The sequence below is a fragment of the Neoarius graeffei genome, chromosome 28 (assembly GCF_027579695.1).
Source record: "Neoarius graeffei isolate fNeoGra1 chromosome 28, fNeoGra1.pri, whole genome shotgun sequence".
Taxonomy (NCBI): Eukaryota; Metazoa; Chordata; class Actinopteri; order Siluriformes; family Ariidae; genus Neoarius; species Neoarius graeffei.
In genome coordinates this window covers 47,316,339-47,331,721 of record NC_083596.1, presented here as the reverse complement: position 1 = coordinate 47,331,721, position 15,383 = coordinate 47,316,339, and the positions used below count along the sequence as shown (strand labels likewise).

General features: G+C 41.2%; 1 protein-coding gene and 1 non-coding gene across 7 annotated transcripts in view; both read right to left on the bottom strand.

The window, feature by feature from the left end:
- The window catches only part of lrch2 (leucine-rich repeats and calponin homology (CH) domain containing 2), a 170,656-nt gene extending 155,273 nt beyond the window's left edge, over positions 1 to 15,383 (bottom strand). For all 6 annotated transcript variants that reach the window (XM_060912500.1, XM_060912494.1, XM_060912495.1 and 3 more), the window contains exon 1: positions 15,146 to 15,383. In XM_060912500.1, the coding sequence (XP_060768483.1) occupies positions 15,146 to 15,383 (238 nt within the window). The remainder of the gene's footprint in view (positions 1 to 15,145) is intronic.
- Positions 2,136 to 2,208, bottom strand: trnam-cau (transfer RNA methionine (anticodon CAU)). The gene has a single exon. It is a non-coding gene; the product is annotated as a tRNA-Met (tRNA).

Here is a 15,383-nt window from a genome sequence, read left to right as displayed (position 1 = left end):
TCTCAAATTAACACAGTCACTTCCTCTGTTTCTCTCTCACACACACACACAGCTAAATTCAAATGGCTCCATATCCAAATGGCAGCTCCTCTCAAGCCTGAAGCAAAACTCCTTTATATTAATTTAAAAAAAAAAAAAGTGTCTTTCAGCTCTGGGTATTTTGCTGCCTGAATCCAGGAAACAGACTAAATGTGTTTCCTCTAGCAAAAGACCTGAGAAACACGGTTTAATATTATTTTTCCTGCAAACCTCAAGCCAAAGTATTTAAAGTATCGCTCAAGAACTGTTAACTAGGCTCTACATTTTTAGATTTGATTTGAGACACCATCATATCCAGCATTACTATAAACCCCATTATGACTTCATTAAGAGAATTCCACCTCATTATAAGAACCTCATAGAATTGCACCGTTTAAGCATAAAAAGCATACCAGTGTTAACGTCAAACAGATTTCCTCGGAATTCCATCGTCATTATGTCAAGGATAACTGCACAGAATTCCAGCATTATATTCTCACAAAATTCCAATGTGATGTCAGAAAATGAATTCCACAGAATTCTAAAACTGTCACTAATAGAATTTCACAGTCATAAAGGTAATTCTACAGAATTCTAGTGTGAAGTCAGAAATAGAACAAAGAGACCATGACTGAATTCGAAACAAAGGTCACAATTCCAATGTGATGTCATGAAAAGAACTTTCTGGAATTCTATGGAATCGTCACTAATAGAATATCAGAGAATTCCACATCATGGTTATGGCATAAAAAGAATCCTACAGAACCACCAAATATCTGGAACACAACTTTATAAACAAACAGTCATTATATCTGATTTAACAAGGCCGTTAATGAGGGCGTAGCTCACTTGGGGCCCTGTCTAGTCCAGAAGGAACGATCTAAAGCGGGCCACCTTGTGCAATAAATGTTACAAGCTATATACACCCTAGGAATACCAACCTATTTGCCAGAAAGAATCAAACAGCGAGGAAGAAGCAATTTTTGTTGAACTGCTCATTAAGGCTTAATTAGTCCATAACTTCATTATGATTTGTAATGAAGCAAATCTAGGTACAAGTTATATGCACCCTAGGTACCCTTACCTTTATGCCAGAAAGAATAAAAATCAGTGAAGAATTGAGAGAAGCGATTTTCATGAAATGTGGACAATGGACACCAGGCAACACGATGGCATAAACTCATCGCCTGTTGGACAGATGAGCTAATAATGAGTCATGGTATCACACTGTAATAAGCTAAAATGCCGGACTGGATTTGACATTTTTTTTCCCCACCCAGACCCACTTGCATACAGTTCGTCCTATACATACCATGCATATACATAATGTTGACCCACACTCCCCCCAGAGTTGATTAGCTGTGTCAACGTCAAGATAGAAAATAATGTCAAGCAGGGCGTCCTCACAGCATCATTAAACAACTTTACTAAAATAAAGTCAGTATTGAGAGAAACCTGCATTCCTTTTCACAGAGCTGAGCATTTTCCCATATCGCAAGATTGTTCAGTTAAAGTGTGAGATTAATTACTGCATGTTAATATACTCTTGCAGAACATATATTTGCAAAACACACATCAGTGAATCAGTTTATTCTAGGCTTTTCCATGCACACACACACACACACACACACACACACACACACACACACACACACACACACACACACAGCTTGCAAACAGGGGCTTCTGTTCCCAAAACAGAAAAGGAAGAGAGAGGAGAAAATCCATTTCTAATTTTTCTTTGATTTATGGCATTTTGTGTTGACGACAGCAGGAAGTCCCTGTGGCAGTACCGCTGCAGAACGAACGCTTTCTCTAGGTCAGCTCATTTCAACACATTTATTGTCTTTTACAAAACGAAATCAAACCAAGTGTTTATTTTGTACTACACTAGGGGGAAGTATCATTTTCAAAAGGAGAACTGTAACGGGGATGGAAAAAGGCACAGTCCAGAACATCTCTAAGACGTCATCTCTTTCTTTCTCTAAACTGAAAAGATCACAAAGTGGTGTCTGGATTTTTTCAGGAATTGCGGCAGGAGTGCGTCCTCAAGGATTATGCAAAGACCAAACAAACACGAAGAACGAGAGGGAAGAAAAAAAACAACAAAAAAAACCTGCCCCGTGTGAGGCTCGAACTCACGACCTTCAGATTATGAGACTGACGCGCTGCCTACTGCGCCAACGAGGCCTGACAGCACATGCTAAAAATAGGCAGTGTTCTACTTTTCAGCTCAACTGTTGAAAAGGATAACAAGAATGTTGTTTTTGGGAGCGAGGCGAATGCTGAAGTGAACATTTGACATAAAGAGCCTACTGAAGAAGACAGCCTTCTAAAGACATCAACTAGATCAAGTACAAAAAGACCATAATGCCTAGTGCTCAGGTTCAAAGGTGATATGGTACAGCATATCTGATCGAGCATAAATTACCTCAGTCCCTAGAGACCCGTACACACTTACTCACACTCACTCTCCCCGGGTGCGTGCGTGCGTGTTGGCTCATGAAGGTCAAACAGGCCACAGCTGAAGCAAGTCTGCCATGAAATTGTGTGCCAAGTCCACATAAAGACAATGGAGATGCTAGCCATCCCTACAGTATAGGCAGACATTTTATTGAACATGAATGCATTATTGAGAAAATATATAGTTGGACAAAATTCTTTTCCAACTGCAAAACCAAAGCGGTTTAGAACAAATTAGTGCATGGGAAGTAGGATTGTGCTGCAATAAAATTAAACTATTAGTGAGCTCATATTAAATGTTTTTTTTTTAATTTAACCAAGAGGACAAACTCTGGAAACATTAACACGTGGCTATTAACCCTTGGACAGTCAGTTGGGTAGCTTTTTTTTTTTAAGCATTCTTCACAGTAACAGCTTCCTCAGACACGGTTTTTAACCTTTCACTGTAAACAGAACTAAAGGTTACAGGCTAAGCTGCTTTCAACACTGAACAGGCTTCATCGCAGGAATGTAAATACTGCCTAAAAATGTTGACTTCCTAGAAATCCTCATCCTAAATATTACAGTATTACACATCCATCACCAAAAATATTTTTAAGAAGTCAACGATTAAGCTTTACAAACATACACAAGATTAAAATTAGCAAATGTAGCTTGTTAAACCTCAAATTGCTCATGCTGAACCAGAATTTAAAAAAAAAAAAAAAAAAAAAAGTCTTCACATGCAGTCTCTTGAGTTTACACAGAATGGTGTGAAAAACAAAAAACAGTGAGTGAGCGACAATTCTGTGGGTGGAAACAAACGCCTTGTTGATAAGAGAGGTCAAAGGAAAATGGCCAAATTGGTTTGAGCTACCAGGAAGGATATAGTAACTCACTCTTAACCATGGTGAGCAGAAAAGCATCTCAGCATGCAACAGCAGAACACCTTGGGTTCCACTCCTGCAGCCAAGAACAGGGATCTTAGAATCAACAAGTTCCTATTAAAGTAGCAGGTGTGTGTGTGTGTGTGTGTGTGTAGTATAGGAATACACAGCAAGAAAAATTTCTTAGCAAGTAAAAATGTTGTGAATATTGTACAAGCAAAATGTCTCCAATTTCTTATGAGATTATAACAGAACAAATTTAATGATAAACCGACAGCCCAGATACACAACTTGTGCCAGAATGCTAAGGATTATCCTACTAAGAAAATCAACATTATGTGGCTAACACAGATGCTTGGGGAGAGGCCGCCAACAAATAGAAGAAAAAAAAAACCCTGAGAAGTTATTAGAAAGTGCTTCACAACTAATATTTTTATACTGTTCCAACTGTTATATACTTGTTTAACACCAGATGTTCTTATGGCTCAATTTAGCTAGTTAGCATAACACAGCCCGACAGGCAGCATATGTAGCTAGCATGGAGCTACCAAATTGCAAAGTTAGCAAGCAGTCACAGATCATTTACAAGGAGTTCCACAGGACGAAACTGAATACTGGATTCTGATCATGATTAGCCTAAAATGGTGTTTGGAGAAAAAGATGAAGCAGTTTAAGCAAGAGTGTCGTGAGAGAAACAAAACTTAGAAATATCCCCTCAGAATAAATAGACATGGCCAGTTCCTGTTGAGGTCATAGCCACTTCCTCAAAACTTTATTTTTTTTAAACCTGAGTCATTGAAAGGACTTCTGCTCAAAACAATCAACAGAATAATATTCTGAACACACAATTCGAAATATTAGAGTGACCAGCCAAGTCACAATAGTCAAGATTCAGCAAGTTCCATAAGAAACCAAACAGCTGGTCACAAAACAGAAGAATATTTAACTTCTACCATTTGTGTAGCGTTATTCCAATAACTGCCAATATGACAATATTAACTAATCAAATTCAGAATTATCAGCTCCCCATCACGACTTTAATTACACAAACTTATGAACCAATTACAGACTGAATGATCTTCTAAAGCCCAGAATGGATGATGAGGGAACATAATATTTGTAGGGTTTTTTTTTTAGCCACTGGCATGTTAGAGTCTCCTGCTAAACCCTGGGTGATTCTGTTGAACTGCTTTGAAACACACAGAAGAAGAAATGGAAGCCTTTCACTTGCTATTGCTAGGTACAGTGTTTATGTTGTATTTAGGTGCTCTCACAAGCACTTCTGAAGGCTGTTTCAACACTTCTACACACGTTTTAATCAGTTCACGTGCAGTGTACCATACAACTCCTTGTGTAGTTGTTACTATAGAAACCTGGACTATAAACCACTGTCAGAGGTGCTGTTATTAAAAAAAAAAAAAAAGAGCAGAATTTTGCCTAAAACCATGAGAGGGCCAGTGTTTGGTACTTCCTCAAAAACTGATGTTTAAAAGATTAGCACAAATTTTAACTGTTTAAACCCTTAAGAATAGTGTGTGTGTGTGTGTGTGTGTGTGTGTGTGTGTGTGTGTGTGTGTGTGTGTGTGTGTGTGAGTTAGGTTCACAAGTGTCCACTTTACAGAGCAATGCACTCCAACTGTAATGAAAATAGACATGTAGATTAAGACAGTGGCATTTACAGTGATTTGCCACTTCATTTAAAAAGGTCATAGGCAACGGTTGGAGGTGAAACATAGAATCAACTTTATTGTCTAGAACAGGGGTGTCCAAACTTTTTGCAAAGAGAGCCAGATTTGGTGAGGTGAAAAATGTGTGGGGGTGAACCATTCAGCCGGACATTCTTTGAACCATTAACATTAAATGCAAATGAACTATTTAATGACATTTTTATTGCAAATGGCATACAGTGCCTTGAAAAAAGTATTCATACCCCTTGAACTTTCACATTTTTCCACCTTACAACCACGAACTTAAAAGTTTGAGATTTCATATGTGATAGACCAACACAGTAGCACATAATTGTGAAGTGAAACGAAAATAATAAAATGGTCTTCAAAATTTTAAACAAATAAAAATCTGAAAAATGTGATGTGCATTAGTATTCAGTCCCCCTGCGTCAATACTTTGTAGAGCCACCTTTTGCTGCAATTACAGCTGCAAGTCTTTTGTGGTATGTCTCTACCAGCTTTGCACATCTAGACACTGAAATTTTTGCCCATTCTTCTTTGCAAAATAGCTCAAGCTCAGCCAGATTGGATGGACAGCGTCTGTAAACAGCAATTTTCAAGTCTTGCCACAGATGCTCAAATGGGATTTAGGTCTGGACTTTGAGTGGGCCATTCTAACACATGAATATTCTTTGATCTAAACCATTCCATTGTCGCTCTGGCTGTGTGTTTAGGGTCAGTGTCTTGCTGGAAGGTGAATCTCCTTCCCAGTCTCAAGTCTTTTGCAGCCTCCAACAGGTTTTCTTCCAGGATTGCCCTGTATTTAGCTCCAGCCATCTTCCCATCAACTCAGACCAGCTTCCCTGTCCCTGCTGAAGAAAAGCATCCCCATAGCATGATGCTGCCACCACCATGTTTCACAGTGGGGATGGTGTGTGCAGGGTGATGAGCAGTGTTAGTTTTCTGCCACACATAGCGCTTTGCATTTAGGCCAAAAAGTTCAACTTTGGTCTCATCTGACCAAAGCACCTTCTTCCACATGTTTGCCGTGTCCCCTACATGGCTTCTTATGCCTGTCTTTCAACAATGGCTTTCTTCTTGCCACTCTTCCAAAAAGGCCAGATTTGTGGAGTGTACGACTTATAGTTGTTCTGTGCACAGATTCTCCCACCGGAGCTGTGGATTTCTGCAGCTCCTCCAGAGTGATCATGGGCCTCTTGGCTGCTTCTCTGACCAGTGCTCTCCTTGCTCGCTCTGTCAGTTTAGGTGGACAGCCATGTCTTGGTAGGGTCGCAGTTGTGCCATACTTTTTCCATTTTTGAATGATGGATTGAACAGTGCTTCTTGAGATGTTCAGAGCTTGGGATATTTTTTTTATAACCTAACCCTGCTTTAAACTTCTCCAGAACTTTATCCCTGATCTGTCTGGTGAGTTCTTTGGTCTTCATGATGCTGTTTGTTCTTCAGTGTTCTCTAACAAACCACTGAGGCCTTCACAGAACAAGTGTATTTATGCTGAGAGTAAATTACACACAGTAGGACTCTATTAACTAATTAGATGACTTCTGAAGGCAATTGATTGCACTGGATTGCATTTAGAGGCATCAGAGTACAGGGGGCTGAATACTAATGCACACCACATTTTTCAGAGTTTGATTTGTTTAAAATTTTGAAGACCATTTATCATTTGTTTCACTTTACAACCTTTCAAGTTCATGGTTGTAAGGTGGAAAAATGTGAAAAAGTTCAGGGGTATGAATACTTTTTCAAGGCACTGTACTTTTCATTTCTTCATATAGAACAAATCTAAACAAGTTTTTTTTTTTTTAACAAAAATCACTCTGCCTTTCACATTTGAAGACTGCATAAAATGAAAGTCTGACGGGGGGGCACCTTTCAGGAAGATTAAACATATCTAGGTTCATGTGAAACATTACATATTATTCACTTTTAAATGCTCACTGTAAACTTCTAAATTCAAAACATGTGAACAGGAAAATAAACACCAAGTGGTATCTTATTCAGAAGTAAGAAACATTAAGGGCCATATGAATCCGTGCATCACTCGTTCTTTCGTTTTTCAACTGAATCAAAAAATGAAAATGTTTTGATTTTGAATCGGATATCAAAAACGAAAAAAAAAGGCCGTGTTTTTCATTATTTCAATTTTAGACTCTGACCAAAAATACGTAAATGGAAAAACGTGCTGCTGGACCAAATTTGGATTTAATATTTAATTTGTCGGGTTCATGACACCCGGTTTAATTGTCAATTGAAAAACAAAAGGAATTCTATACGCATTGAAAAGATTCAGTGCATATTTAAAACTGTGGTTTTGATCATCACAAAAAATTATTTTATATTTTATATATATATATATATATATATATATATATATATATATATATATATATATATTTTTTTTTTTTTTTTCACTGAGATTTTAGAAATTTATTCACCTCAGAAGACTAAACAAATAACTTGCCTGCACTAATGTGAAGGGTGATACTGAGATTTGAGGTCTGCGCGGGTCGGATTTTTCAGTCCCGCTCCCGCATTGTGCAGTCCCGCTCCTGCCTGCAAAGAATTATGCTTTTCAGTCCCGCTCCCGCCCGCCATATTTTGTCCCGCTCCCGCCCACAAATCCTGCATGATGCAGACGTTCGCGTTATTTCTCAGGAAAGTTCTTGTCTTGACACAGCGTGATGGTGCCCCGCCCCCTACTTTGAGTGGATTTGAGCATAAATATCTACAGCTCACGTTCGTTATTATTTACCTTGTTTCTGAATTCAGCATGTAGTGTCTCTAATAATAATAAAGTGCTGTCAAGCAATTAAAATATTTAATCGCGAATCGCACATTTTTATCACATGAGAAACCATTGTAATTCTCTGATCAGCATAAAAAAGTGAATGGGCTTGCTTTGTACCAATGGTGTTTTTTTTTTTTTTATTGCAAAGCAGAGCTAGTAAGAGAAGTGAATTGATTTACTGCTTGAGTTAGTCTACAACTCTAATCAGAGAGACCGGTTACACAGCGACAGTAGGCTTGACTCAATGCTATCCCAGAAATCCTTCCTGTAATATGCAAATTTGGCCACCTCTGATTGGACAGCCAAATTTGCATATCACAGGAAGGATTTCTGGGATAGCATTGAGTCAAGCCTACCGTCACTGTGTAACCTGTCTCTCTGATTAGAGTTGTAGACTAATGCAAGCAGTAAATCACTTCACTCATGGTTCTCTTGCTAGCTGGGTGTGAACTGCGAGTCATTAGAGTGATCAAAGGATTTCCCGTTGGCAAATTTAAGATGCCATTCCTCACTCAATCTGGCAATCTGACTCTCTCTGCAAATTTAGGCATCTTAAAATGTTTTTATTAACGCCAAATAAAATATCCAGCACAAATTATATATGATAGACATAAATTAATAATTTATAAATTTTATTTCAAACACGTTTTTAGTTAGCGGGACTGCAGCTTGTCACCGCTCCCGCCACATATGTGCACTCCCGCGCGCATATGTACACTCCCGGTCCCGCCCGTGCCCGCAATGAGCTTTCAAAATTTGTCCCGTGCCGCACTGCTTTGCGGCGGGTCCCGCAGGACTCCCGCAGGAGTACAGGGCTCTAACTGAGATCTAAACTGCAGTAAATAGGCTAGGTCTAGCTCAAAGACAGTGGTTTTGGTGTGCAAGATGTCACACAGGTGAGAGTCACTTAGTCTTGTCCTCACACGGTTCTTGTTAAGGTTCATAACCAAGAATGACATTTGTGGCATTTTCATTTGACTCGCAGACTCTTGTGAAAAAGCACTGCTGTGCTGTTAAAACAGCTTCCAGTTGCTTCAATTTTTCGCCGCGTTCGTTCCCAGTTAGCTTGTCGTAGTTAGCATGTTTCGTCTGGTAGTGCCTCTTGATATTGAATTCCTTGAAAACAGCCACAGTCTCGTGGCAAATTAGGCAGACACGGTTTCATATTTCAGTGAAAAAAAAAAAAAAAAAACCCTCCAATTTCCACTTGTCCTGGAAGCGGCAGCCCTCGCTGTCAACCTTCCTTTTTTTTTTTTAAGTTACAGTCGCCATTTTAGAAATGGGCTGGAAAGGTTCACATGGCGAGAGTGCAGCCATAGGTCTGCTGCAATATAAAATAGCTTTTTTTTGTACGTGTGTATTTTATATTATTATTGATTTTAAAATCACAGAGGCTGCGGGCCGGTGGAAATTTGAACACAGGCCGTAATTGGCCCCAGGGCTGGACTTTGGGCATGCCTGGTCTAGAAGAATGACCCAAAAAGCGAATTCAAATCTTCCTAGTGTGTCTAATTTGCACCCTAAAATTGAATAAAACAGTTAAAATATACCGTTTTGCGCAATTTCCAAAAGGTTTATTTACATCTCGCTTATGTGCACTTTCACCGCCAGGGGGCCGTCGTCGTGATGTCATTCAAGCCAAACAGACTGGGAGCAGCTCTGTGTTTACTTGCGAACCGAGCACACATGTACAGACTTTGGTCGCGAGAGGTTGTGTAAAATGTCTGAAAGCGATTTTGAAGTAGGAACTCTCCAAATTAAAGGCGTCATTGCATCGTTTTTTCATTTATTGTGCGGTGGTCTCTAGTATGAATGAATGCCCTGTGAGCCGGTTTTGGTGAAAAAAAAAAATAAAAATGCTGTGGTTCTCTTGTTTCAGGCTGTTCTAGTTTGGTGGAGGAGTGGGTGGGGAGAGAACGACAGGATTTCAGCTCTTACTCATGAATATTCATGACATGTAAACATATCGCTTCTGATTGGCTAACAGCACTGTGACGCTCCCTCCAGTGGGTTATGGGCGAGGCCATGACTACTAATTTTCAAAAGTGACGCAAGTTCATAGGGCTTTTTCTGATTCGCTCATTTTTCCGTCTATTTTCTTTCATAGGCTAATACAGGGAATGGGGGTAGAAGAACATTTTCACATGCAGCATGCATATGCAACTCAGAGTGACCTATGGTATTTCAAAAAGAGCAAGTATTAAATGGTTTGTTGTGGAATGACACCTTTAAATATCAAGAGGTGAAACCATACATGTATGAACCTATGGCCGTTGCAAAGCAATCAGTGAATGTGGCTCACTGGTTTGACCGTGCGGCCTCAGAATCGGACAGTGACTCGGCCGACTGATCGCGGTGACCCCGGACCTCAACAAGACTCACGCCCAAACGATTTATCCTGGTAATTATGATAAATTCCTACTTTCGTCATAATACTAAATAAGAGCCCTTTTGAAGAATAATTAAACCGCCCTCCTTAGTGGATATAGGTAACGATTACTGGACAGTGCGCCGGTAGGCCACATTAGCCTGCCATCCGCGGCATTATACTATTTATAGCCTAATCTGAGTGAGGAAATATCCCTTTGTCTCATTTTCACAATGATTGTACAGGATCCCTCAGGATTCTTGACTTGTCAATTGCAAGCAAAAGTAAGAAATGTTTACCTCCAATCTTCTCCTTTTTGCTTGAGCGTTGCTGGTCCATTTCTTCTTTGACAGCTTGATTTTGTTTCACGCACACAATCCACTCTCCACCTCTTCCGGAAAAAAAAAAAAAAAAAACCTCTGGCTTCATGCGCACCATCTACTCTCTAGGGGTGTTCACACGGCACATATTTGCATCGATGCTGCACCGATGTATTTTCTTGCGATATATCTTACACCAGTGTAAATTTTGTGGAGCGTTCACACGTCACAAACCTGCTTGCTAGAGAGAAGCGTGTTAGGACCGGTGCATCCCCACTTGCGTTCACACAGCAGTTTTTGCGACCGTGCTATACGATAGTAATAATGCGGAAATGAAGTATGTGCATGCGTGAAAATGTACTTCCTTTTCCCGGTTGTCATGGCATCACCAAGCGCCGGGAAAACAACGTGTATGAAGACACCAGTGTTGCCAAATACTGCTGACGTTTTCCAGCCCAAAATACATGTTCAAATCCGCCAAAATGCACTTAAAACCGCCCAATCTGGCAACACTGGAAGACACGCAGTTCTGTTGTTGTTGATATTCGCCATTTTGGAAGCGCAAAATACCAGGATGCAAATTATGCAATGCCCGTATGTAATCAACTCTCCTCACGCGTAGCGAGTCTACCCCTGTAGTGTTCAGACGTCCCATTTTATATCGGTCCTGCCCCGCAAACTAGCATTTACTCCGGAGTAAATTTCTTAAACCACCTCCTGAGCAGGGTTAGATTTGCACCGGTTTAAGCAGCTTTCAGGGGATACACCGGTATAACTTTGTACCGTGTGAACGCTCTACCGGGGCAGCCCCGGTGCTACACCGGAGTAAAAGTTGCCGTGTGAACACCCCTTCTCTGCCTCGTCTTCTCTTTCGGAAAAAGCCCCAACCCACTTGTTCCGCCTCTTCTCCTTTTTCGGAAAAAGCCAACCCTCCCACTCTACCTCATCTCCTCTTTTGGAAAAAGCCAACCCTCTCGCTCCGCCTCTTCTTTTTCAGAAAAAGCCAATCCTCTCGCTCCGCCTCTTCTCCTTTTCCGGAAAAAAACAATGCACTCTCTCCGCCTCTTCTCCTCTCTTGGAAAAAAGGTAAAAACTTCTTGAACGGTGCCATTGTTATAATTCACTGCACAACAATAAGGCATGGATTTTCTTTGGAAATTCCTGAACACACGTCTGCACTCAAGCCGAACAGCAAGCAAAGTAAACGGAAGTGGACTCAACTCAAGTGGTTTGTTTGGCTTAAAATGACGTCACGCGCCGAGTGGTCATGAAAATAGCCGACAGAAATTCGCCACGATCCGCGCTAACTTATTTTAATTATTACTTATTAACAATACTTCTTGGCACAAGAAGAAAATTACAGAGGGTTTTTTAAACATATAAAGTTTCAAATGTGCATAAAATTAAAACTGTTGCCTATGACCTTTAAGTCACACGTCTTTTTAGATGCTCGAACAGTTTCACTAATAACCTGGAGATGGAGAGCAGCTGTTTAGTGACACAGTGAAGTCAATTATATGAGCGTTTATTCACTAATCAGTGTTAACTGTTGACCAAACACTGTCTCCCACCAGCCAGGAGTACCAAGTAGGTCACTGGGACACACACACACTGTCTAACTACACCAAGTCTGAAATGCTCTGGTACACAAACGCTTGCAGTAACATGTACATGAAAGAAATGACAATGAGAAAGTCCACTTCACATTATTTTAACCTAAACCAATACCTTTGTATTATGTGCATGTGTGTGCGCAGAGAAATATGCTGTTGAGTCAGCATCAGTCTGCTTCTCAGTCATGAAATCACTTCCTCTTTTGGTAGTCTGGTCTACTGAGACATTTATCATCATTTCCACTAACGCACACAGCTGCCAGACATCCTCATTATGTTTTTCTCGGTACTGACTCGTCCATTAGTGCAACTATGACTTGATCCGAGGCCTAACCCTGAACAGCATGGAGTTCCAACCTAAAACTTTGATGAGCTGTAAGAAATAAACACTTGCGGGTGTGCGGATATAACACGATAATCAACAATGTGCTGGTGTGACAGAGCCTGATATGAGGCACAGTTCCTCTTACCAACCCTAAAATGATCATTGTCCTATAATCCCAAACTGGTTTATACTGTACCTCTTATACTATAATGTCAACCTTTTTATTAATTTAAAAAAAACTTGCGTTTTTATCCATTTATCATTACAAAACAAGTTCCTTTTTATCATTTATGTTACAGCAGCTATAAACAGTCATTCATGCATTACATTACAGGCATTTTGCAGATGCTCTTATCCAGAGTGACATACGACATACCCAGAGCAGCCTGGGGAGCAGTTGAGGGGTTCAGTGCCTTGCTCAAGGGCACAGCACCCACTCCTGCTGTTCCAGGGAATCAAACTGGCAACCTTTTGGTCCCAAAGCTGCTTCTCCAACCTTTAGGTCAAGGCTTCCCATTCATTCACCAACCTCTTTTCCCCCCTCCCTCTCTTAAAGTTAACAGAATTTTTAAAAAAAACATTTACTGTTACAAAGCACTGACACTGGAGACTCCTTCTATAAATCAATCTCTTTACAGACAACTTCTGCACATTGAGGATTATACGCTGTTCTTTGTTAAACAATATACTGTACTAAATTGTTTCTATAGTAAGCCAAGCTTACTAACCAACATGACAATAACCTATTAGAACGTGTGCATTAATATACACTGATCTGCACGTGGCACTACTGCTAGAGCTGCTGTTATAGAAGAGTAATCAACACCTTCTGACCAATCAGAATTTAGAATTCAACAGCACTGTGATAAAGGGGGAGATGGTTTTAAAAACAACAACCACACACAACTTAGTGCTGCCAAGACTAAATCTGGAAGACGCACAAGCAGGAATACAAAGCTAGTAGTACTAGACAAGATAATTAAATCTGATGACTATATTCATAAATGTGACAAAATAAATTCTCTGGAGCTATATAAGCCCCGCCCAGTTAGCCATTTATAATGACACTGTGCATGAGACTCAAAATATGTAACTGTTATATCGTACAGCCCCACTGCAGCATAACACAGAAATGCAAATAATCATACACTTAACCGGATCACCTTTCGGCTGCTCCCGTTATTTGATTTGGTGTAGGTTTTACACCGGAGGCCCTTCCTGACAACTCTCCCCAATCTATCCAGGCTTGGGCCTGGCACCAAGTATGCACCAGCTTGTGCAACCCCAGTGTCTGGGTATTTTACCAAACCTGCATGTCTTTTGAACTGTGGGAGGAAAGCAGAGGAAACCCACACAGACAGAGCAGAAAGAAAGCACAACTTCATTCATCACACACTTGTGAAATTTCCTCTCTGCATTTAACCCATCTGCAGCAGTGAACACACACATGAGCAATGAGCACACACACATACTCAAAGCAGTGAGCAACCATAGCGCCCGGGGAGCAGTTGGGAGTTAGGCGCCTCGCTCAAGGCCGTCCCATATTAACCTAACCGCATGTCTTGGGACTGTGGAGGAAACCCACGCAGACACATGCAAACTCCACACAGAAAGGCCCTCGTCGGCTGCTGGGCTCGAACCCAGAACCTTCTTGCTGTGAGGCGACAGTGCCCACGCAGACACGGGGAGAACATGCAGACTCCATACAGAAAGGTCAGCCGTGAGGTTTGAACCCAGAACCTTCTTGTTGTGAGGCAACAGTGCTAATCACTACACCACGCTGATGATAATAATACTACTGCAATGGTCACCAATGTTGTGATAAACTGCATCTTCATGATTTCAGTTAGTCAGTATGATTCTAACACAGATGAAATAATGATTTAAAAAACAAAACCACCAACATCCCTTCATCCTATCTGGTTTTTTTTTCTATAATAAATCGTTTGTTATGCAGATGTGAAGTTAAAAGATCTTTGAAATTGACCGGTCTATTAACCCGGATTAGGGTCACGCGACAGCTTAAAAGACAAAACAAGGCTTTGATTGCTCAGAACGTGCGGCTTGTGTGTGATGCATCTGTGCACGGTTTAAAAATGGAGGGGGTGGAGATGCTGGTGGAGGAGAAGGCGCTGATGGCCCGCTGGATGCTGGTCGAGAGGAGAGGAGAGGAGAGGAGAGGAGAGGCAGCAGCATCTTTTGTCTTCCGTTAGAAAGCACGCGGGGATCAGTGTTGCATTTCAACCCATTAAACCGCATTAAAAGTGATCGATCGTCAGTGTGGACGGGCGGAAATGTGATGGGATGTGATTGCACTCGACCAACGCGCATTCCCCCTCCCCAGACGCACGCGCTTCAATGTTTCATTCATGTTACGTTTTGTATCCATTTCGGAAGCGACACAAATAAACACGCGCGAGGACTCTTCCGTTTAACCCAGAATAGCTGAAGCTCACTGGGCCTGCAATACTTCACCAGGGTTTTTTTTTCCTCCATTCCCCTTTCTCTCTTTAATAGGGTCTAAGATTAACTGTATTAGCCGCGCTGAAAATGTTAATAGGTTTCCATAATGCTATTGTGCCACGCATGCTAGCATGCTAACAAGGGGAAACTGGATTTAAAAAAAATAATAAAAAAATCATATATGCACAGTTTGATCGGTTCTAAGGAGCAGGACCGTGGACCGTACCCACCTGCATGCGTGGTGTCCGTGAGATCATAATTGAGTCCTGGGTAATCACGCAGTTTCCTCCCGCTGATGTTCAGCACCCCAGAGCTGGCGGCGTCCTCGAGCGCGCGGTCCAGGCTGCGCGCGGTGTGCGGCGGCTGGGGTTGAGGCGGCGCGCCGCTCGCGCTCCAGTGCGGTCCGGCTGGATAGTGATGGCCCTGCAGGACCGCCGCGGCTGCCGCTCCTCCCTGACTCGCCGCCAT